The 22,098-nt window shown below is 47.8% G+C and overlaps 2 protein-coding genes and 1 long non-coding RNA gene across 4 annotated transcripts in view; 2 read left to right on the forward strand and 1 right to left on the reverse strand.

Annotated features, from left to right (window-relative positions):
- LOC107138401 (sterol 26-hydroxylase, mitochondrial) overlaps positions 1-4,700 on the forward strand; it is a gene marked incomplete at its 5' end in the record, with an annotated part of 35,028 nt that extends 30,328 nt beyond the window's left edge. The window contains 7 exons of the mRNA XM_015481001.2: positions 2,018-2,217; positions 2,345-2,542; positions 2,692-2,864; positions 3,427-3,593; positions 3,792-3,870; positions 3,956-4,168; positions 4,323-4,700. Coding sequence (XP_015336487.1) covers positions 2,018-2,217; positions 2,345-2,542; positions 2,692-2,864; positions 3,427-3,593; positions 3,792-3,870; positions 3,956-4,168; positions 4,323-4,442 — 1,150 coding nt within the window. The remainder of the gene's footprint in view (positions 1-2,017; positions 2,218-2,344; positions 2,543-2,691; positions 2,865-3,426; positions 3,594-3,791; positions 3,871-3,955; positions 4,169-4,322) is intronic.
- Positions 4,701-4,777: 77 nt separating this feature from the next.
- Positions 4,778-18,631, forward strand: LOC107138706. Of its 2 annotated transcripts, none has more exons than XR_007349500.1 (6): positions 4,778-13,002; positions 14,812-14,944; positions 16,637-17,095; positions 17,397-17,484; positions 17,568-17,740; positions 17,905-18,631. It is a non-coding gene; the product is annotated as an uncharacterized LOC107138706 (long non-coding RNA). The 2 variants fall into 2 exon arrangements; XR_001503034.2 differs by having other exon boundaries at positions 4,778-13,230; positions 17,905-18,630.
- On the reverse strand, positions 13,653-21,043 carry Prkag3 (protein kinase AMP-activated non-catalytic subunit gamma 3). Its single transcript, XM_015481399.2, has 13 exons — positions 20,957-21,043; positions 20,593-20,632; positions 20,027-20,182; positions 19,272-19,678; positions 17,874-17,955; positions 17,692-17,750; positions 17,530-17,575; positions 17,267-17,321; positions 16,961-17,087; positions 16,646-16,811; positions 14,666-14,703; positions 14,355-14,501; positions 13,653-14,036 (listed from the first exon to the last, which is right to left on the reverse strand). The coding sequence occupies exons 1-13, from the start codon at positions 20,987-20,989 to the stop codon at positions 13,920-13,922; spliced, it is 1,473 nt and encodes a 490-aa protein (XP_015336885.2). The 5' UTR covers positions 20,990-21,043; the 3' UTR covers positions 13,653-13,919.
- Positions 21,044-22,098: the final 1,055 nt, after the last annotated feature.

Raw genomic sequence — 22,098 nt, forward strand, 5'->3', positions numbered from 1 at the left:
CAACAAACCCATGAGTGGGGTGTAATTTTAGATGAAAAAACTGAGGCCCGGAGAGGTTTTATATCACATGCCAGAAGGTGACACTAGTAACCATGGTGGAATAAGATCTTTCTGGTTCTGGAATTCAATAACTGGAATTATTTGGAAAGAAAATAAACCGGGTAGCGGGGTCATCTCACCTATCCCTGATAGTCACACAATCACTGTCCCATTGAGTGTTATTCTTTCTTTTTCCTGGTTCCTTCATAGGCGGACAGTTTCAGAACTAAAACAACCATTCCTGAGCCCTTTATTCCAAGTTCTGGGAACTGAGTAGCAGATGTCTGGTCTTTAAAAAGACCTCTTTAACTTGACATCTGATCCAGAGGCCAGATTTGGATCCCAGGTTTTCATCATTCCAGGCTACCTCTGATTCAGTTGAGCACCAAGTAGACCCCTTTGTGATCTAAGTACATTTTTTTTCCTCTGAAACCAATTTGCTAAATATATTTAGCAAAATACATCACCTGTATGTGCTTAAGAGCTGTTTTGCTAACCTATGATACTTGGGGTTTGTTTTGTTTTGTTTGAGCATATACATTTTTGAAATCTCTTTTTATGAAGCATTTTCTCTCAATAAGTGGCTTAACAATCACAGAAATGCTCTCATTTAAATTCTGAAAATCTGATTTCTGCTATGGGGAGAATTTTACTATTGTAAGAGCACTTACAACCTTAAATTCCAACAAATGGGTTTTTTGGTTTTATTACATTTTTAGCAATATTTCTATTTATATATTAATGTATTGATTAATTAATTATTTTATTTATTTTTGCCATTGGAGATTTAACCCAGGGGTGCTCTACCACTGAGCTATATACCCAGCCCTTTTATTTTGAGAAAGGGTCTTGCTGAGTATCTCATTAATTTGCTCAGTCTGGCCTCGAATTTATAATCCTTCTGTCTCAGCCTCCCAAGTCACTGGGATCACAGGTGTGCACCACCTGGTTTTTCTTTTATCGTTTTCTAGCTTTTTCCCAACACAGTAAAGAAAGCTCCTGGGAAAGAGGGTTAAGGTTCACTTAAATAATTTTTTAAATAAAAAAATGTGTTTTATTCCTTAATACTTACTGTAAAAAATTGTATAACAAAATACTAAGTCTCCTCCTCACTCCCATCCCATCTTCCTAAGCTATCAGTAGTGACAATTTGGTGTGTTTTCTTTACTTGGAAGTATGTAGATATACATATGGATATGTAAGGATCTCCTCTCTTGCTCTTAAAGTTGGACCATATTGCATTTATTGCTCTGTAAACTAGCTTTGGAAAAAAATGGGACTCTCACCCAGCTTGCTTAGGAAAAGTAACAGGTTTGGGCTAGTTGAGGATGAGACAGCCCTGAAAATGAAGCTTCCATGCAGAAAGCACGTTCCCACCCATCTGAGCATCCCTGCTAACCAGAGTGGGGGCCTGACCGTCTACTGAATAACTGTGGCTCAAGGGCTGTCCTCCTGTCCTCTTGATACTCTGAGCCAAGCAGAGCATACAGGTCCAGAATCTGAGCATCCTAGAAACATTGCTCCAATTTTATTCCTCAGGATGGGACATCTGCAGCTCCCCTTGTTTCAAATATAGTAGATTCAGGAAAAAGACACTCATTGGCAATATTCATTACGCATTCACCACATGCTGGGAACTGACCTAAACACTTTAATGATCTGCACAACCCCCCTACGATGATAGGCATTATTATTATCCCCAGTTCATAGATGGAAAAGCTGGGGCACACTGGAGTTGAGTCACCTGCCTAAGGTAATCCTCAGATCTGTGATTTGGCTCTAGAAGTTTGGTTATAGATGTCCACCTTACCCACTTAAACTGTGCAGTAGTGATTCTGTCATTGAAAGCTTGGTGATTGTGTAATTCTAAATTCCAGGAGCCAGATTTCCCTCAGTTCTGTGGAGGCCTTGGGTGGGAAGATAGCATTTAACCAAATCCCTGTCAGGATTACATCTGTGCTGACTCTGTGTCCCACAGGCAAGGAGAGCATTGGTACCAGCTGCGCCAGGCTCTGAACCAGCGGATGCTGAAGCCAGCAGAGGCTGCACTCTACACAGATTCTTTAAATGAGGTGATAAATGACTTTATGGCTCGACTGGACCAGGTGAGAGCTGACAGTGCCTCAGGGGATCAGGTGCCCGACATGGCTCACCTCTTCTACCACTTTGCCTTGGAAGGTACCCTTGCTGGGACAGGGGTTCAGAGTGGGAAGGGGGCAAGGGAAGGCTGTGCTCCTCCTCTTCATTTCCCCTGGGTTTTGTGTCTCCTGGCTCTGTGTCCTCTAATGGCTTCTGTTCTTCCCAGCTATTTGCTACATCCTGTTTGAGAAACGGGTGGGCTGCCTGGAGCCCTCTATCCCCAAGGACACTGCGACCTTCATCAGCTCTGTGGGGCTCATGTTCCAGAATTCAGTCTATTCAACCTTCCTCCCCAAGTGGACCCGTCCCCTGCTGCCCTTCTGGAGGCGGTACCTGGCTGGCTGGGACACCATCTTCTCCTTTGGTGAGGACTCCCAGACCGGGGCCAGGGAAGAAAGTTGGTTGGCTCTCAGGCCTGTGCATCTCCAAATCTCTCCCAGGACTATCTCCCTCATGTCACCAACCATTGGAATGGTTTGACCCATCCTCTGTTGTTCTCCATTGTCCCTGCAGGGAAGAAGTTGATTGATCAGAAAGTCAAGGAAGTGGAGGCCCAGCTACAGGCTGGGGGGCCAGATGGGGTCCAGGTATCTGGCTACCTGCACTTCCTGCTGACCGGTGGACTACTCAGTCCTCAGAATGCTCTAGGCAGCCTGCCTGAGCTGCTCCTCGCTGGAGTGGACACGGTGCGTGAGCCGGGCTGACAAGGAGACCCAGGACTCTCAGCTCCCATCTGAACAAATCCCCCACTACCCTCTGTCTGATGCTGACCTTGATCCCTCATGTAGCTGCTGTTTCTATAACATGGATGCGACTTCGAAAGGAAAAAAGTCATCTAGCCCAGCTGAGGCAAAAGGGCCAGTCCTTTTGTAAGAGGGATCCCATCACCTCTGGGGGCTCTTTGCTCTCTGATAGCTTGGGAGGGTCATCACACACCTATTCCAACTCTCTTTTACTGCTTGTCCATGGGCACCTTTGTCTCTAGCAGATTCCTTTTGAGCCCCTTTGTCACATGGGGCTTCTCCTTGCTACAGTCACCTGTAAGGTGCAATTCTTCATTGTATCAGTCCTTATTCCATTCACATTTAGCATCAAGGTGATGAACCCTCATCTGTTTTTCTGCTATGTTTGTGGCAAATTAACTTTCTCTCACATTTTGCATGCTCCCACTGTGTAAACCCTCGCCTCGCCTCGCTGGGTACTTCTCTAGAAATCCCCTTTCACTTTATCTCCCATTCTACCCTCTAGACATCCAACACGCTGACGTGGACTCTGTACCACCTTTCAAAGAACCCAGAGATCCAAGCGGCCTTGCACAAGGAAGTGGTGGGTGTGGTGCCCAGTGGGCAGGTGCCCCAGCACAAGGACTTTGCTCGCATGCCCCTGCTCAAAGCTGTGATTAAGGAGACTCTGCGGTAGGATGTGATTCCCACAAGCTCAAGGTCTTTGTGTGGGGGAAAGCGTGAGAGACAGGAATGGGAAGTGGAGGCTGCTGGTGGGCCAGGGCCAGGAACAGGGGTGACATGGGAAGAGGGGCTAAGGCACCAACAGGCGAGGAAGGAGTGGCCACTCTGTCCCTCCTTGGCAGACCCCCGGCATTCTGTTCCTTGCAGCCTCTACCCTGTGGTCCCCACAAACTCCCGGATCGTGGATCAGGAAATTGAAGTTGATGGCTTCCTCTTCCCCAAGAATGTGAGTGGGCCCAGAGTGCCCAAGTAGCCAGGAGTGCCCAGAGCCCTTTGCTGAGGGAGTCACGTTGTCCATTCCTCCCTCGTAGACCCAGTTTGTGTTCTGCCACTATGTGGTGTCCCGGGACCCCAGCTCCTTCTCTGAGCCTGAGAGCTTCCAGCCTTACCGCTGGCTGAGGAAGAGGGAGCCTGCCATTCGTGGAAACCAACACCCATTTGGCTCTGTGCCATTTGGCTATGGGGTCCGGGCCTGCCTGGGCCGCAGGATTGCCGAGCTGGAGATGCAGCTGCTGCTGGCGAGGGTGAGCTGGGACAATTGGGAGCTCGTGTGGGCCAGGGAAGGGTGAGGGAGTCTGAGGGGGAGGAGAGCCAGGGAGGTTCAGAGTCAGCGTCTGCAGAGGGGGGCAGTGGATAGAGATCAAGGCTCCAGTCCTACCTGTGCTCTTTCTCTGTCAGCTGATGCAGCACTATGAGGTGGTCCTGGCCCCTGAGACTGGGGAGGTGAAGCCTGTGTCCCGCATTGTCCTGGTTCCCAGTCAGAAGGTGGGCCTGCGTTTCCTGCAGAGACAGTGCTGAGCTGGGCACTCACCTTTCTGGGGCTGGTCCCAGAGGCCTTGTTTCTGGCATAGTAGCCCTCACACACTGCCAGGTCTTAGATGAGGAGGAAAGGAAGGGGACTGTCCAACTCAACAGGCTGGAAGAACTCAGCACCTTCCCACAGAACCTGGAGCTTTTGACACATCTATATCATTGTGAGCAACCCTCTCTCAGATGAAAGGCCATCTCTTACTGCATTGCTATTCTTGGTACAATATAAACTAAAAGGACTTCTAATTCTTTGGAGTCTGTTTTTCTTTTGGACCACTCAGCATCTGAACCCTTTTCTGTTTGGGGAACAGATAATAGCAGATAATAGAAGCCACCAGCTGGGTGTGGTGGTGCACACCTGTGGTCCCAGCACTCAGGAGGCTGAGGCAGGAGGATGGCTTGAGCCAAGGAGTTTAAGACCAACATGGGCCACAGAGTGAGACCCTGTCTCAAAAGAAGAAGGAGAAGGAGAAGGAGAAGGAGAAGGAGAAGGAGAAGAAGAAGAAGAAGAAGAAGAAGAAGAAGAAGAAGAAGAAGAAGAAACCCTCCCCTACCCATTTTTAAGGAAAATTCTGAGAGAGAGCCAACAGAATTCCACACGATTTGTTAGAGGAGCTCTAGGCTGGGCTGCAGTGGCCTCTAATAGATATGGAGCTGAAAGTCACAATCAAGAGGATGATAGTCAAGAAACTGTTGCTACAACTGTGCATCGCCTTAGTTAAAATAAAGGGGGCGGCTGTCTCCAAGCACAACCACCTTGTCATAGACCCGACTGTCATGCCTCTCAGTACTCAAAGAACCAATACTGATTGGCTTGCCTCCTGACTGCCCCTGAGAGCAGGAAAAGAACACTATTCGGCCTCATTTTTCACCTTTCAAATCCCTCAATACAACTGCCTAGAACCTCAGCTGCAAGGCAGGCTGGGGATTGTAGTTTTTACATTTGTAGCCTCTTTAGTAAGAACAGGGGTTGGTATTGAGATCAAGAACACCACACCATGGGCCTGGAAACTCATCGAGTCCCAGCCCCAGCGGTACATTCTTCTGAGTCAGAAAACATAAGAAACTTCATTTTCTTACACTTCTGGGGATAAAACTGTTTTATTGTATTTTAATTTTTTTTGTACTGGAGATTGAATCCAGGAATCCTCTACCACTGAGCTATATCCTCAGTCCTTTTTATTTTGAGACAGTCTCACTATGTTGCTGAGGCTGGCCTTGACTTGTGATCCTCCTGTTTCAGTCTCCCAAGTCACTGTGCGTGCCACTGTGCCTGGCTTGAAAAAATTTTAAAAATTCAGTCATTACCTTGATTCAAATCCTTCAGTGGCTCCCCTCAGTCATCAAACCAAATAAAAAATTCTTCCTATGACTTTTAAGACGCATCATGCTCAGGCACTGTCCACCCCCACTGAGGACACCCTTGCCCTAGCTGAGCTTGACTTCTTGCATCTTCCAGAGCACATTATGCTCTCTACTGGCTCACAACTTTGTACTTACTGTCCCCTCTCTTGGCAAAACACACTCTTCACCAATTGTCATGTCCTCCTAGGGCATGTACTTAATGTCCCTTCTCTTGGCACAATCGCCTCTTCATCAACTGTCACGTTGCCCTAGGGAATTTGCTCTTCCTTGGATCAAATGTCCTGGCTACTGCAGAGCCCTCCTTGACCCCTCTAGGTGATTCCTGTGCCCTCCTCCGTACAGAACTGCACACCAACATGTCCACCTCACTGTAGACCCGACTGTCTTCCTGGACAGCTGTGAACTCCCTGAAGGGCACAAATCACCTCCTTTCAGTTTGGATCCAGTCTAACTGTCCAGAATCTAAGAGGTGTTGAATAAGGTTGGTTGACCCTGGTGCCAGTAATCTTGGCAGCTTGAGAGGCAGAGACAGGAGGCTCACAAGTTCCAGGCCAGCCTCAGCAATTTGGCAAGGCCCTAAGCAATTTCATGTTGCCAAATCCTGTCTCAATATGAAAAATAAAAAGGGCCAGGGATGTGGTTCAGTGGTTTAAGTGCCCCAGTACAAAAATAAATAAATAAATAATATTTGTTAAATGAGAAGAGACTGGAATAGGAGGAAGAAGGAGAGGAGGAGGGAGGAACACAGCACTTTTCACATTGAGTAGAGAAACCTAGAGGAGATTGGGAGGGATTTCTGATCACAAGGACATGGCCCTTGACTTTACTGGGGCAGTGGGTTCACCTGTGAGGGCTCTTTATAAATTCAGAGGATGGAGTCTTGGATCAAAGGGTGCTAGGATCTCTGTTACAAAGTCAACCAGAGGAGACTTCTGCCTTCCCCAGTGTGTTGCTCCTTGAAACCAGCAGGGCCCAGCTGCTGAAGCCACGTGAACCTCCAACTGCTGGCGCTTGGTGGGAGACACATGTGTGATGTGAACTGGGATTGGGGTTTTGTAACAACTGTGCAAGAGCATTTCTGTGCTCATGATCTCGAACTTGATTAATGATCTCATGATCTCATAATTTGACTAATCTCACATCAAAATCCATGAAGGTCCCGCCATTACAGAACACAATATGAAGATTCCTCAAAAAATTAAAAAAAGCTACCATATGATCTAGCAATTTCAGAATATATACTTGATATATAGTCAAAGGAAATGAAGCCAGCATATTGAAGTGACATTTGCACTCCCATGTTGCTGCTTTGTTCACAATAGCAGAGAGACAGCGCTGACCTAAATGTCTACCGGTGGAAGAATGGTTAAGGAAAATGTAGTGTAGATATACAATGGAATACTATTCAGCCTTTAAAAAGAAGTATAACCTGTTATTTGCAACAACATGGATGAACCTGGAGAATATTATGTTTCATGAAATAAGCAAGCCACAGAAAGAAGTACTTATTATATGTGGTATCAGAAAAAAGTCAAACTCATAGGAAACAGGGAATAAAACTGTGGTTATCAGGGATGGGGGCAAGGGCAAGGGATTAGGGAGTTGTATGTCAAAGGACACAAAATCTCAGGAGGAGTAAGTTCAGGAGATCTATTCTACATTATGGAGACTAGAGTTAATAGCAATATAGTGTATACCTGGGAATGAATGAGGAATTAGACTTTGAGTGTTCTTACCACATACAAAGCATGATAAGGGACAGGGTGTGGCTCAGTAGTAGGGTGCTTGCTTAGTATGCCAAAGGCCCTGTTCAATATCCAGCACGACAAAATCATCATTATCATCATCATCATCATCATCATCATCATCATCATCATCCTGTGCAAGAGCACAGGATGTGAAGTGGTGCTTCCACAGAATGAATATCTTGATTTAGCCATTCCACAATATATATAAATATCAAAAAGTATTTTACACTATAAATATATATAATTTTCATTTGCCAGTTAAAAATATTTTATAAAGAAAACAAATCCAACCAGGTACAGTGTGCACATCTGTAATCCCAGCAGTTCAGGAGGCTGAGGCATGGGGATCATGAGTTCAAAGCCAACCTCAGCAAATTAGTGAGGCCCTAAGCAACTTAACTCTAAATAAAAAAAATATAAAAAGGGCTGTGGGTGTGGCTCAGTGATAAATCTCCAGTTCAAACCCTGTATACAGTTCAATAGTATTACTAAAAAAAAAAAGAAAGAAAAGAAAACAAATCCGTATCTACAAAACCCCATAAAGACTGTATATTCATGAATGAATATTTATATGTGTGTGTATATATATGTATGTGTGTGTATCCATAAATAGAATATTATTCAGCCACACAAAAGAAATACTGATTCTTGCCAATTTATGATTCAATCTTGAAAACATATTAAGTGGAAGAAGCCAGACACAGAAGACCACATATTGTATGATTGCATGCATTATGGAATATCCAGCAGAGGAAAGAGAGTAGATTAGTAGTTTTCAGGTGCTGGGAGGAGGGGAGGGAAAATGGGGAGTGGCTGTCAATGGATCTAAGGTTTCTTTGTGAAGTGATGAATGTTATGGAATTACATAGTAGGGGTGGTTGCACAACCTTGTGAATATAGTAATACTATTGGAGTGTATACTATGAAAGGGTGAATTCTACAGTATGTGAATTATACCTCAACTTTAAAAAAAATCTGTGAAGATAATCTTGGTCAAGATTATTGCAGAATTAGCTTCCAAAGCCAGGTATGGTGGCACATGTCTGAAATTCCATCTACTCAGGAGGCTAAGGAAGGAGAATTGTAAGTTGGAAGCCAATCTCAGCAACTTGGGGAGATCCTGTCTAAAAATAAAAATAAGCAAATAAATTAAAAAAAAAAAGGACTGAGAATGTAGCTTAGTGGTAAAGCACTCCTGGGTTCAATCTCTAGTACCCACCCCCCTGCAAAAAAAGCTTCCCATGTAATCAATACTGTTGAGGATCAAGTACCATAGAAATTTCTGAGGCAACTCTGCCTGGTGTGTATCTCCAGGGCTTATAATCCAAACTCAAATCAAAAATAAAAAATACAAAGGAGAAACACTAGCTAAGTAGATTGGTGAGTGAGTCGAGTCCTTGAGAAGATTAATTAAAGGACATGCTACACTTTCTCACTCTTAGATGTGATATGGGCACAGCTTCAGAGGCTCCCTTCAAAAGCTTTTGCTAACAGGGCTAGTTAGTCAGCTTCTCATTACTGCAACAAAATACCTGAAATAATCAACTTATAAGGAGGAAAGTTTGTTTTTGTTTTTGTTTTTTTGCCTCATAGTTTGGGGGATTTCAGTCCATGATCAATTGGCCCCATTGTTTGGGGCCTGTGCCAAGGCAGCATATCATGGCAAGAGTGTGTGGTAGAGCAAAGCTGTTCATTTCATGATGGCAGGAAGCAAAAGAAACCCTCTAGCCCCCCCCAAGGACATGTCCCAATGACCTAAAGACCTCCCACTAGGACCCACCTCTTAAAGGTCCCACCACCTCTCAATAGCACCAAGCTGGGGACTAAGCCTTTGAACAACTGGCTTTGAGGGACATTCCAGAAGCAACCTATAGCAAGTGCAGAACCCAAGACATAAGTGCTGAGGAGTCAATGACACAGACATGACACCTTGGCCACAGGGGCTACTAGCAGAAAGCCCACAAATGCAGCAACAGCGGAGGAGGCGAATCAAAGACTTGCATGCCAAACCAGGAAAAACAAAATACAATGTGGCCAAGAGCCCTGCACTTTATACTTGAAGATTTTTTTTCCTTTTCTTTTTTTAAAGATTTTTGCTTATAGGTAATAGATCTACAGAAAAAATAAACTCCACTGGGCTGGGTATGTGGCTCATAGGTGGATCACTTGTCTAGCATGTGTGAGGCCATGGATTCCATCCCCAATACGAGAAGAGAAAGAAAGAGGGAGCGGGGAGAGAAAGGCAGGCAGGCCGACCCATCAAAAGTGTACATGAAATTTTTTTGCTTATCTTGGAGTTGAGAATGGCCTCTGTCTATGCATACTCTGTTGCCATGCCTCACAGACTGCTCTAATGTAAACGGAGACACTACTTTATTTGACAGTGGATAGTTCAAGCACGCATAAGTGTGACAGGGTGGATGTAATGTCATAGGTAGGTCCCTTCCCTTGCAGCTTTCTCTGTGCAGGGTGAACAGCAGCAGCCCTGTTGGAGGGTTGGCACAAAGCCCATAAGTGGCCAGTAATGGCACTCCCTTCCAGGGTCTGAGAATCTCAGGGTGCCCAAGAGTCACAGCAAAGGGATGTTACAGTGAGGCTCCCTGATGGTCCACCCTACCTGCCTCTATAAGGAAAAATATTCTGCAGGTGTAGGATAATTGCAGAAAAGTAGACATTAATTCATCCCAGCAGATACACCTTTAACTGAAAAGAATGCACCTTTTGTTACTCCCAGTCCAGCTCATTGGAATTTGTTGGTCAAAGTGGGATCGATATTTTGAGTAAGGTTTTTAAGAGAACAGCTTGTCTTCTTAAACACCTACGCAACACTCTTGTGAATAAAAATAGACAGGGCGTCGGCATTGCCTGGATGTCTGCTTTATTAAAACACTCATATTCTGTAGACATTTTAGCTCTGAATGCATCTTGGTTTGATAATAGAAATTTTTTTCCAAATTGTTGTGTATGATTCTAGTTTTAATATGTCTGTCAAGTAAAAACTTTGACAGTTGTCATCATGGAATGAACAATAATAACATTATACTGAATACTGTTGTGCTTAAGGATTTTGGGAAGAGGATCTGTGAGGAGGCTAATAAATTATATGTCCTTTATAGCATGCTGTCATTCTTAGCCATTGCTTCTTGTAGACTTTAGTCAAAATTTAATAATAGATAGACCCCATCATGTGACAATAGACAGGGAACCGCATTGACTTTACTATGCAATGAGACATTCATCCTGCTTTCTCAGCATACTGTCATGCTCATCATGTGATAGTAATTGTAAATTTCTTGTTTTTATAGAAAATAAACATAGATGCCCAGGCTACACTCCAAAATCAGGAAATGGGTATATCTACGAATGAGTCCCTGGGCTCTGGATTTTACAAAGCTTCCTTGGTGATCCTGAAGCACACCCAGGGCTGAGAACCATTGAGAGGGTTGAGAGAAGAGATGGGGAAAGCAAAGGAGGCCTGAGAGTCCATCCCTGAGGGCACAGAAACGCAGAGAAGCCTTGGGGGACTGAAGAGGAGCTGGGGACAACAATGCTTGACTCCTACTTAGGCACGAGGGGACAGCAGGGCAGATTGCACTTTAGGGAAGGGTTATTCTGAGCTAGGGTGGAAGTGCTTGCAGCCTCCATGGAAATTCTACATCTCTTTTTCTGGTAGCCATGATGGCTGCAAGGGTGAGCCAGAAGCTGAGGGTGGAGCTTGATCAAAAGAGACAGTGAGGTGGGATGGTCCCCCACAAAGCGCCCAAGGAGGAGGTCTGCTGGGTCCTCAGAATGGTGACCCCACACAGGTAGAGATGTACATATTCTCAGGAAAGTGTGAGGGGAGCCAAAGGGTACCTGATGACTTCCTCAGCCTTGCTGTTACCCCTGAAGGCCTGTCTCAAGCACAGCAACTCAGAGTCACACCATCAAGGTTATTATTACATCCTCCAGAGCCAGCGCTTGCTGGGGGCAGCCCACCCTGAACTCCCCAAGGACGTTGTCACTTGAGAGATCTTCCTTTGGCCCAGATGCAACTGTTGCCCCTATCTCATCCTCCCACTTGAGCCAATACCTCACACCTTCCTAAGGGACAGAGCAGAGCCAGCAGTGACTCTGGGATCTGGCAAAATGGCTAGTGAGAAAATACCTTCATTTACTGCCTGACAGAACAAGCACAAATGTCTCCACTCTGCAGCTCTGGGAGGTAATGGGGGCAAGATCATATTTCAGAAATATTAACCTTACGCTTCCTGCATGAGACAACTGGAGCTTCAGTGTCCATTGCCTCAGGGGAGGGTGACAGAGGAGAAGCCTAGTCTTGGCTTTGGAGTTTCAAAAGGCTGATCTTCAAAGTGGGTAGCAAAAACTCAGGACACATAGTGTGGATTTGGCAGAATATATATATGATGGGTCAGAGAACCAAGGCCTCCTCTCTCCCCATTGGTAAAGGTTCCATATAGGCTGGGATGGGCTGGAGAAGACAGTGGACATTTATGGGGTCCCTAAGAAAAGGGGAAAAGTCTGAAGGGGAAGGGATATGTATGATAAATACCTCATACAGGTGAGGAGAGTCTAAGGGTAGAAGAGCCTGGTGCTCCGTGTTCCCAGTAGAGTCTGGAAAAAATGGTAAGATGTAGGGTAGAACAGGATACTAGCTGTACAGCTCAGCACATGGGCCTGGAACAGCCTCATAGAGCTTCCAAAGCCCAGAGGGATGCAGGGAAAGGAGCTAAAATGTCTTGCTTGCCCCAAGCAGTCAGGCCCCAACAGGCTTTGGGAATAAGGGAGCACATGGCAATGTCTGTGACTATGCACACCAATGATCCACCAACTGCCAACAGGGATGTTTCAGCAGGTACTGGCATGGTGGGTGCCGCACTGGGGAACAAAGGCTTATGCTACTTAAAGTTTTCCAAACTTAGTCCCAGGAAAAGATGGGAAGAGACTCCAAATTGACTAGATCAATTTCCACCACCTGGTATGGGGTTCATAATAGAAATTGCATTCAGTGTTAGAAAAATAGCTATTTCTTGCAAGCTCAAGTTTTATAGACTGGGTTTTACCTACCATGTAGTAAATTAATAAATATTTTATGATTTTTGTTATAAAGAAAATATTTTTTTAAAAGTCAGTGGAATAACATTCTATGCACAAAAGAAATGCCACTTGCTGCTTTTGTCAATCGTAGACTTTTCCTCCAAGTCTTACATTCAGCAAGCAGAAGGATCTTCAGAAAGCCGTAAGTTCGGTTAAACAACTAGCGTTTTGAGTGGAATCTATAAAAATCCAAGTCATGGCTTGTTCTTTTTGCATTTGTCTTTTTGATTGCTCATTTTCAGGGATCCAAATACAAGGCCATCTGTCACTGATGAGAGAGAAGGCGTTTTCTGGACTACCATGGAGAGAAGACCCCACACCATCAGACAGTTCTACAAGTAACTGCTGTTCCATTGTGACCCTAGCAGCCCTGAAATGACCACGCCAGGAGGGTAGAAGGGCAGCGACAAAGTTATAGGGAACCACTAAAGTGGTCCCCATGGGGAAAGAACAGTTGGGTCTCCCAGGAGCGAGCCAAACACAGTCCAGAAGCCCAGGAATCCAGAGCCCTTGAATAAGCCTGCGGCTACTGGCTCACTACCGCATCCCAACCAGCCCCGATCCAGGTAGGGGAAAGGGATATGAGTGCATATGGGGCACAGGTGGCCCTGGGTTAGTCCCAGTGCCTGTGCTTCAGGGACCTCCAGCCTTGACTCAGTTGTTCTCCTTAATTTCATCATCCCACAGTGCACTGGGCATGCCCAAGAACTTTGGGGAGTATAGACAGGGCAAGGACAACCAGGGAGGCTGGAGAAGCCTGTGAGGAAGAGAGAAGGGAAGATAGTGACCAAATAGGGAGGGGAGTCGTCTTCCCAATAGGAGAGTTGTGCCATCCACTGTCAATAGGTGAAAACTGTCCCCCATCCCTCTGCAAACCTCTAGCAAATGTTACAGGGAAAGAGTCTGCGATCACAACAAATTTACCAAGGTGAGCACTAGGTGTAAGCACCCTACTTTAAGGGAACTTAGTTCTTACTGAGGATAGAAATTCCATTTGACAAAGGTTTATTAGCTTGCTTCCCTCCAGGGGTTCTGCTCAGCTATGAGAGGGGCCATTGCTATCTTCATGGTGCCCCAGTCTGAGATCTAGGAAACTAAAAAGTTATAGGGGCTGATCCAAGGGCCGGGGGCAAAGCCTACCTGGAACAGAGCTGACTTGGCAAACAGATGGGGAAAGATGAAATCTGGGTCCCCTGCTCCTTTCCTTGTCTTCAGGGTATGGAAGGTGAGGGGATAGGAGTGAGGACTCGTATTCTCAGGCACCGAGGGCATCAATGCCAGCAGGGCTCAGCACCAGCGCCTGAAGGATGTCGGAGAGGGAGACCACGCCCAGGAGATGCTGGGTCTCGTCTACTAGCACCAGCCGGTGTACCTGTGGGTCACATTGTTCAGTGACTAACCAGGCCCCACCCCACCCCATCCCAAACAAGCAGGGGAAATAGTTTGACATAGCTGGGGGGACAAGAGGGTGTCTCCTGGGAACCAGCTGGCAATGTCTCTGAGCACTCAGTTGACTGGCCCTTGGCAAGAGAACCTCATAGACAGGACCAGGTGCATACCAAGGTGAATGCCAAGAATTGGTCTCGAAATAGGAGGACAGGCCAGGTGTCCACTGTCCAGGGATGGCTGGAGTCAACATGGAAGAACTGGGCCATCTCTATGGGGGCATTCCTGGAGAGGCACAGGGTACCTGTTCTCGAGCAATCCTGTCAATGACTTCTCCCAGGCTCTCGTGGGGCTGGCAGGAAAGAACCCCCTCCAGACACAGTGTCCTCTGTCGCAGGGCTTCTCCCACACTCATGTCTAGGTGGTTGTAGGTTTTCTGGGCAGCCAAATGCTGGGGCAGGGAGAGAAACAGAGTTGCAAGTCACCGCTTTGCTCAGACTCCCACCTCACTTGACAGCACCCCTTACACACTCGTGAAGTGTGTCCACAGATACTCCCCCATCCATCCTCATACCACAGCCTCCCTAAGGCACCCCAAGCCCCAGAGACACTTACAATCACATCAAAGCGGGAGTAGAGGCCCACAACCTGACCTACAAGGGGAGAGAGGAGAAAGACAGGGAAGAGGGCCGCATCAGGACCAGGTGCTGTGCAGAGGGCCTGGGCCAGGTCTTGGAGTGGACTCCTCCATATCCTCCCAGGTTGCAGCTTTATAATGAGGCATCAGGCTGCTCCCTCTGAGCCATGAGTCAGCCTGGCATCACAGAGAGTGAGACCACCTCATCTCCTGCCCCCTGAAGAGATGCAATACGAGAACAGTGCATCACCTATGAAGTGAGTATTCTAGTCCCCAACATGTAGGGCCAACTCATCAGGTTTCCAGGAAACTAAAGCAGAGAATAAGGTGAAATCCACCTCTAGGAAGCAAATGGGCAAATCTGGAGAGGAATATTCTCTGGATAACCCATTCAGGCTCTTCAACTCACCTGCGTCAAACAGTCAGGGGAAAGGGAACAGTTCTAGATGTAAAGAGACTTAAGGGACAAAAGACAGAAATGCAAAATCTGGACCTTTAGTTGGATACTGGTTTGAACAAATCAATTATAAAAGAAAAAAAAAATCTTGGGAGAAATTGCAAAATGAGAATAAGTATTGAACATTAGATATAACATTAGTAAATCATTCCTGGTTCTGTTAGGGTAGAAAATTATACTCAGAGACATAATATTGTCTGTAATTTAAAATGCTTTAGAAAAAAAGATGAACTGATTATGGCAATACATTAACAATAGTTAATCCAGGCAACATATATATGAGGTTCATTATACAATTTTTTCTTTTTTTAAAAAAACCTTTCTTTTTTTTGAGAATTTTTTTTAATATTTATTTTTTAATTTATCGGTGGACACAACATCTTTGTTTGTATGTGGTGCTGAGGATCGAACCCGGGCCGCTTGCATGCCAGGGGAGCGCGCTACCGCTTGAGCCACATCCCCAGCCCAATTTTTTCTTTTTTTAATAATTATTTTTTAGTTGTAGTTGGACACAATACCTTTGTTTTATCTATTTATTTGTATGTGGTGCTGAGGATCGAACCCAGGGCCTCGAATGCGCTAGGCGAGCACTCTACTGCTGAGCCACAGCCCCAGGCCCTAATTATACAATTTTTAAAAATTTATTTGAAATTTTTCCAAGTCAAAAATAAATTAAAAGTAGTTCTTGAGAGGCACGATGGCATACACCTGTAATCCCAGCAACTGAGGAAGCTGAGGCAGGAGGATAACAAGTTCAAGGCCAGCCTTGGTAACTTAGAGAGACCTTGTCTCAAAACATAATAAAAATGGCTGGCTGGGGATGCAGCTCAGTAGTGGAGCACCTCTGGTTCAAACCCAGTACTGAAGGGGAAACCAAACCAAATCAAACACTTCTGGATATCTAGCTTTATTATGGTGAATTTTTTTTGGGGGGGGGGGCGGTGCTGGGGAATGAATCCAGGGGTACTATATCACTGAACAACATCCCCCGCCCTTTTTATTTTGAGACAGGATCTCACTAAATTGCCCAGGTCAGCTGGGAACTCACGATCCTCCTGCCTCAGCCTCCTGAGTCCCTGGGATTACAGGTCTGCACCACCACACCCAACCAAAGAAGAATTCTTGTTGTCCCTCTGGTCCTTTCTAAAACAGGAAATTGACTCTGGCTGGGGGCCCAAGATCTCATGGCCCATTTTAAGATGAACTGAGACCAAAAAAAAAAAAAAAAACTGGTCCTGCTGTTTCACCTCACTATGCTGATTTTATTGCAACTAATCTTGTAAATCCCGTGAAGTCAGATGTATGGATATTGTTAAGATTGCCATTTCACAGATAGGAAACTGAAGCAAAGAAAAGTTAAGTGACTGGTCCAAGGCTCAAAGCAGGTGACTTCTACCCCACTCCACCCTGGGCACCCAAGTTGGTGCCACATGGACTCCTGACACCCCACACCCCACCTCATGTTGTCCCCCCCACCCTGCTCTTGCTCTAGTGCAGATACCAGATTCATTGATCACAGGCAGGGCAGACACACGCCGGTCCACAAAGATGTCAAGTGCGGTAAGGACAGGCGCCGTTTCCAGTACCACAGCCAAATCTCGGAATGTGCCGATGCCCAAATCTTGGATAGTGCGGTAGAGGAAGGAGGGCCGGGGCAGCAGGGCACCCTGGTGGGGTGGAGACAGAGTGATGATCAGTGGTCAAGCAGCCCAAGAGGGCTCTGGGTTCCTCCGTCTCCCGCGTCCAGGCTTGAAGACTTAGCCCCTTGGGTCACCTTCCTGTGGCTCCCCCTGCCTCCCCCTGGCCCTGGGCTCACAAAAATGTGCAGGAACTTGAGCAGCCGCTTGTGTGTGAGGATGTAGAGCACCGTTCCAGAGACAGGGTCCAGGACTGGAAGGCGATGGATCCGGTTCTTAATGAGGACATAGACGGCTTCGAACAGGCTGCACAGGTGAGACCAGAAAAGGGGGAGCAGCGTGGGAAGAGACACCTTCTACTCCAGTCCCCCCAGATAGGAAGGAGGATGGGGCACCAAAGTTGTCTCATCTGTCTGCTTCCTAGGATGGGTCAGGGGAAGGGACAGGGCAAGACAGGGGCTCAGGTAGTTGATGGGGATGCTTACCTGTCATTGGGAGAGATGGAGACCAGAGGCTTGAAGCAGCCTTGAAGGTAGATCTCTGTAGAAAAAGCCAGAGTGAGGCTGAGGGAGTGGCTACTGCCTCGCCTGCAGCTGGACTCTTTTCTTTCCCCAGGCACCTGAGGCTCCCTATCGCTTGCACCCTGCAGGAAACCAGACGGAGGAACCCAGAGCCCTCTGAGCTGGCCCTCCCTCTGCCCCAGGTCCTGGGCCCCACCCTCGACCCCACAGCCCCTCTCCCCACTCACCCCTCCAGGTCTCGATTTTATGTTCTTCAATCTCATAGATCTGGACCTAGAGGCATCGACAAGATTCTGGTTTCAGAAGTGGACTTGGCAGGCACCAGGCTCCCTGAAGACCCCCTTCCACCCCAATACTACTGGCACCCAGGGCTCCCGGCTGCTCCTTACCAGGGGGGACCTGTAGTATCTGTGAAGCACGAGGATGAAGTCTGTGATGGTGAGCATCCCTACGGGCAGGTGGGACACAGGGGGGACCATAAGCTTTCTGTCCTTGGGTGTGAGGGAGGTTAAAGGTGCCACTCTCCCAGCGCCCTTGCCATTCCTCAACCCCCTCCCCAGCCTCTCCTCACCCACAAAACTTTGCTTCTTGCTGTCCCACAGAGGTGCTGCCCGCACACCATTGGCCACCAGGGCAAAGAAGGCCTTCTTGATCTGAAGGATGGGACAGAACAATGGATGGGTGAGTCCCAAGAGGCCCTCATACTCCCCTCTTGCTGCCCCTCAGTGGCCACTCCCCTGTCCACCTGCTGTCCTCTTTGCTGTTCCCACCAGTGTCCTTCCTTGGGATCTTCTCCCAGGTTCTCCTCCACAGGAGCCTGCCTGTCTTTCCCATGTCATGGCACACACTAGACCAGATCCCACTTGGGCACATTTACAATTATAGACAAGGCTGCTTGTGGCGGGAGGTACAGGAAGACCCTCAGCAGTTACAGCAGGTTAGAAGCCCTAATTCAGAGTCTCCACTTGGAAATCATGCATGTACAGACACAAGCATAATTTTTTACTAATCTAAATAAGTACTAGAGATAGAATTATTTACATAATATTTACATAGTTTTTGTCTCTGAATAAACTATAAATTGACTCATATTAAACAATACACTCTGTACATGCTGGTTGTATTTTTCTAATACACATTAAAATAAATACAAAGCTATTGAAATGAAAGTATTTGTTCATGAACTACTAGAACCAAATTGTGTACTGTAGGTGACATACAAACCATGCTTTAAGCATTTTACATATACTATCTGCTCGATTGTACCAATAATAAGAACAGAGCCACAGCCAGGCGTGGTGGTGCACGCCTGTAATCCCAGTGGCTCGGGAGGCTGAGGCAGAAGGATCATGAGTTCAAAACCAGCCTTAGCAAAAGTGCTAAGGTGCTAAGCAACTCAGTGAGACCCTGTCTCTAAATAAAATACAAAATAGGGCTGGGGATTTGGCTCAGTGGTTGAGTGCCCCTGAGTTCAATCCCCAGTACCAAAAAAACAAAACAAAACAACAACAACAACAAAAAAAAACAGAACCACAGACATTTGGTAGCTTAATCTAATGAAAGAGCAGGTACCAGAGATCTTCTAATTTTTTCTGTTACCAAGAGTCTCCTGCTCTTCTTTCCTAAGCAACTCTGCAATGTCTTAGACATACTTCAAAGTTTGTTTTCACTTTGTACTGGGTTGTCCTGATACTCTGAAACACAGGGGGCAAAGCAAGCATTCTGATCTCCATTTTCAAGATAATGGAGATAAAGTGATCAACGCAAAGTTTTGTAGATAGTGAAATTGAAGAGTTGGGATGATGGGATGCTCCCAAAGAACAGAATCCCTCCCTCTCCCCACTGGGCTCCGTGGTGCTAAAGAGCTCTTGAAGGGGACTTGGCAGGGGATGCTGGAGGGTATGAATGGTGGTGACAAGATGGCGTTGAGCATGGAGACCGAGCTCTGGTGTGGCAAGCTGGGTCTCACCTCCAGCGTGGTGTCAAAGATGACCAGCTTGGAGCTGGTTGCCATCGCATCATAGCAGGTGTGCTCCTGCATGAAGTGCATGTAGACCTGGGCCCCAGGCTTCTGCAGCTCGTCCTCCCAGCCCAGGCTGAGTAATGGAGCCTGTGGCGATGGGCATGGGGCAGGCCTCTCTTCCCCAGGGCCTTCAAGTTCGAAGCCCCAGGCTTCTGGGGCTGGGAACTCCATGGCCAGCTCCAGATCATCTGTGCTGGAGCTGGCGGCTGAGGCTGCAGAGTGCTGGGGGAAGAGTTCCCACCCTGTGGGCGGGGTGCCCACCCGGGCCAAGGGAGCAGCTTTGGCCAAGGGTGTGGCTTCTGTGAATGTGGCCTCCAGCCCAGTGGACTCAGCAGCTGGCCTGGAAGGGGGACCTGATGGGAAGAGAAGGGGGATAAGATAGTAGCTCCATCTTCAAGCACGTTCTCATCAGCTGTCTCGGTGACCTCGTGGCAGCCTTGGGAAGCTTGGATGCTGTGACTTCATAGTGCAGTGGAGAAGCCGAGTCACCCAGGTGGCTGCTCTGTCTGTGGGTCCTAGCTGGCCACAGGGCCCTTGGCTCTGCCCTGCAGTTGTTCTCTCCCGTGTGGGGAGACAGAGGTCACAAGATGAGGATTGGGCCCAACTCTGTGTTAGGAAGGGATCCATGGAGTCCCGCCACCCAGGCTCTGGGCTTCCCACTGCCCTGGCTCTCACCTCTCCAGAACTGGCCTTGGCCTTACCTTCTTCCAGATCCGGTGGTTCTCCTTCCTCCATAGCCTCCTGCCTCGTCCATCTTGATGCCTTGGCCCCCCGTTTCCCATGGATTATTTCTGAACTGGTGGTCATGGCTGGTGAAGGCCATGAGGAACTGTCTCCTTGCTCTAGGAAGCTCATCTCTGGAAGGGAGAACAGGGCCTGTTTGGTTAAGTGGGTAGTACAACAAAATCAGTTAAAATGTTGTTAATAACACTATTGGCAAACTTCCAGGGGGGCTTTTTCTCCATCATATTTCTTATTCTATGCTCATACCAGCTATATAAGGGAGGCATTATTATCATCCCTATTTTACGTGCAAGGGACCAGACATTCAGAGAGGTTAAGCAATTTGCCACAATCACACAGCTAGGAGGTGGTAGAGTCAGGAGTGGGGTTTAGGAGATGAGAGAAACACACTGGGCAGAGGAGGAAGAAGGAACCTCTCCCAACAAAATTCAGGCTAGGGGCTGGGAATTGGCATACCAGAAATGTGGGGGACAAAGGAAGTGGGAGAGGATGCAGACCCACAGAAAGGGGGCAGTCTACCTACCTTGGTGCTCAGGCTCCCCTACACTGCTCCAGGACAGGGTCTATGGGGAGAAGAATGTCTGAAGGGGTGGGAAAAACGCCTCGGGTTCCCGAACCCCAGGTCTTCTTCCCTCTCACTGTACACATAGGCACACACACAAACGCACACAGAAACATCCAACCACTCCTAGACACACACAGGACTTATACACACTCGCACACTATGTATATACCCAGGCACCAACATACTCACACAGAGAAAGTGTAGACCAAACAGCACACACGCACACAACCACACATACACACACATTCACACGTGGTGCCCTCTGTGCTCTCGATCCTTGGGCCCTGCTGCCCCGGTGCCAGCCCCACTGGGACCCCAGTACCCTGCGCAGTGCGTGCTCCAGCTCGGGCTCCATGCAGCAGGCCCCAACCAACCGTGAGCAAGTGCCGACTCCCCGGCTGGGCAGCACTATTCTGGGCCCGGCCTCTGGCGCCCTGCCTTGCCGGGATCGGTTTCTCTGATTGGGTGTCAGGCAGCCGGGAGGGAGGGGGCCACCCGCAGCTGCTCCAGCCCAGGAGCCTGGGGGCAGGCTGGGGAGGCGAGGGGCGAACCTGCGAGTCTTGGTGCCTGGTCTTCGGTGGCCTCCGCGTCTCCCAGGACAAGCCAGATGGACCCTGCTGCTGAGGAAGCGGCTTGGCATATTGTGGGGGCATGAGCACTAGGAGAAGTTGGGTTCTTGCAGTCCCAGGGCCCCGCTCAGCTTTATCAGGCACCAAAGTACTGAAAGTGGAGGCTGTTGAGCTTAACTTTCTTCCCAGTACAAATTTTGGTGGGGGTGATGCTGACTTAGAAAGAACCAGTGGAGGCCACTGTGCAGGCTGGGGATAAGGCAGGGAGCTCATGGGTGATCCCGGCAGAGCAGCCGGTCTATGCCATGATGCCCTCCATTTGAGTCTGGGATCCTCTCCTTCTCTCAGGTGGAGGAGGTGGAGTGGGTGGGTCAGGCAGGTGGGGAGCTCTGCAGGTCACCTCCAAGGCTTGAGGTGGGCTTCAGGGCTTGGGGCCCAGGCTTGTCCACAGAGGGAAACACCTGTTGGTGTCTTCCTGTGATTAGGAGATGTCTGGGTGTTCCAGAGCCCCAGCCCCCACCGCTGTGTGTACTGTCCCTATATCTCCTGGTGCCAACGGAATCCCAGCCTGGCTCTGGTGGCTGCCTACCCCCTTCCTTGGCATTCCAGGAGCCTGAGTCAGCGTCCAAATCAGGAAAGCTGACCCAGCTGCTCCTGCTCCCTTCTCACTCCCCCTCCCTTCCTCCTTCCAGCCTCTTCCATCCCAGTCCTTGGCTCAGGAGTGGACATTCAGTAATGGACTACTGGATTTCTTGCTGAATTTATTAAGCATATTTCCCTCCCTCCCTAGGAGTACCTACACTGTCTGCGGGGAGGGTGGAGGAGAACAGAGCAAGAAGGGGACTTTACCTTTTCTTGTGGGTCTCAAATAGCACAGGATCCCTGGAGCCTGTCT

The sequence above is a fragment of the Marmota marmota genome, unplaced genomic scaffold, assembly GCF_001458135.2.
Source record: "Marmota marmota marmota unplaced genomic scaffold, marMar, whole genome shotgun sequence".
In the NCBI taxonomy this organism is placed as follows: Eukaryota; Metazoa; Chordata; class Mammalia; order Rodentia; family Sciuridae; genus Marmota; species Marmota marmota.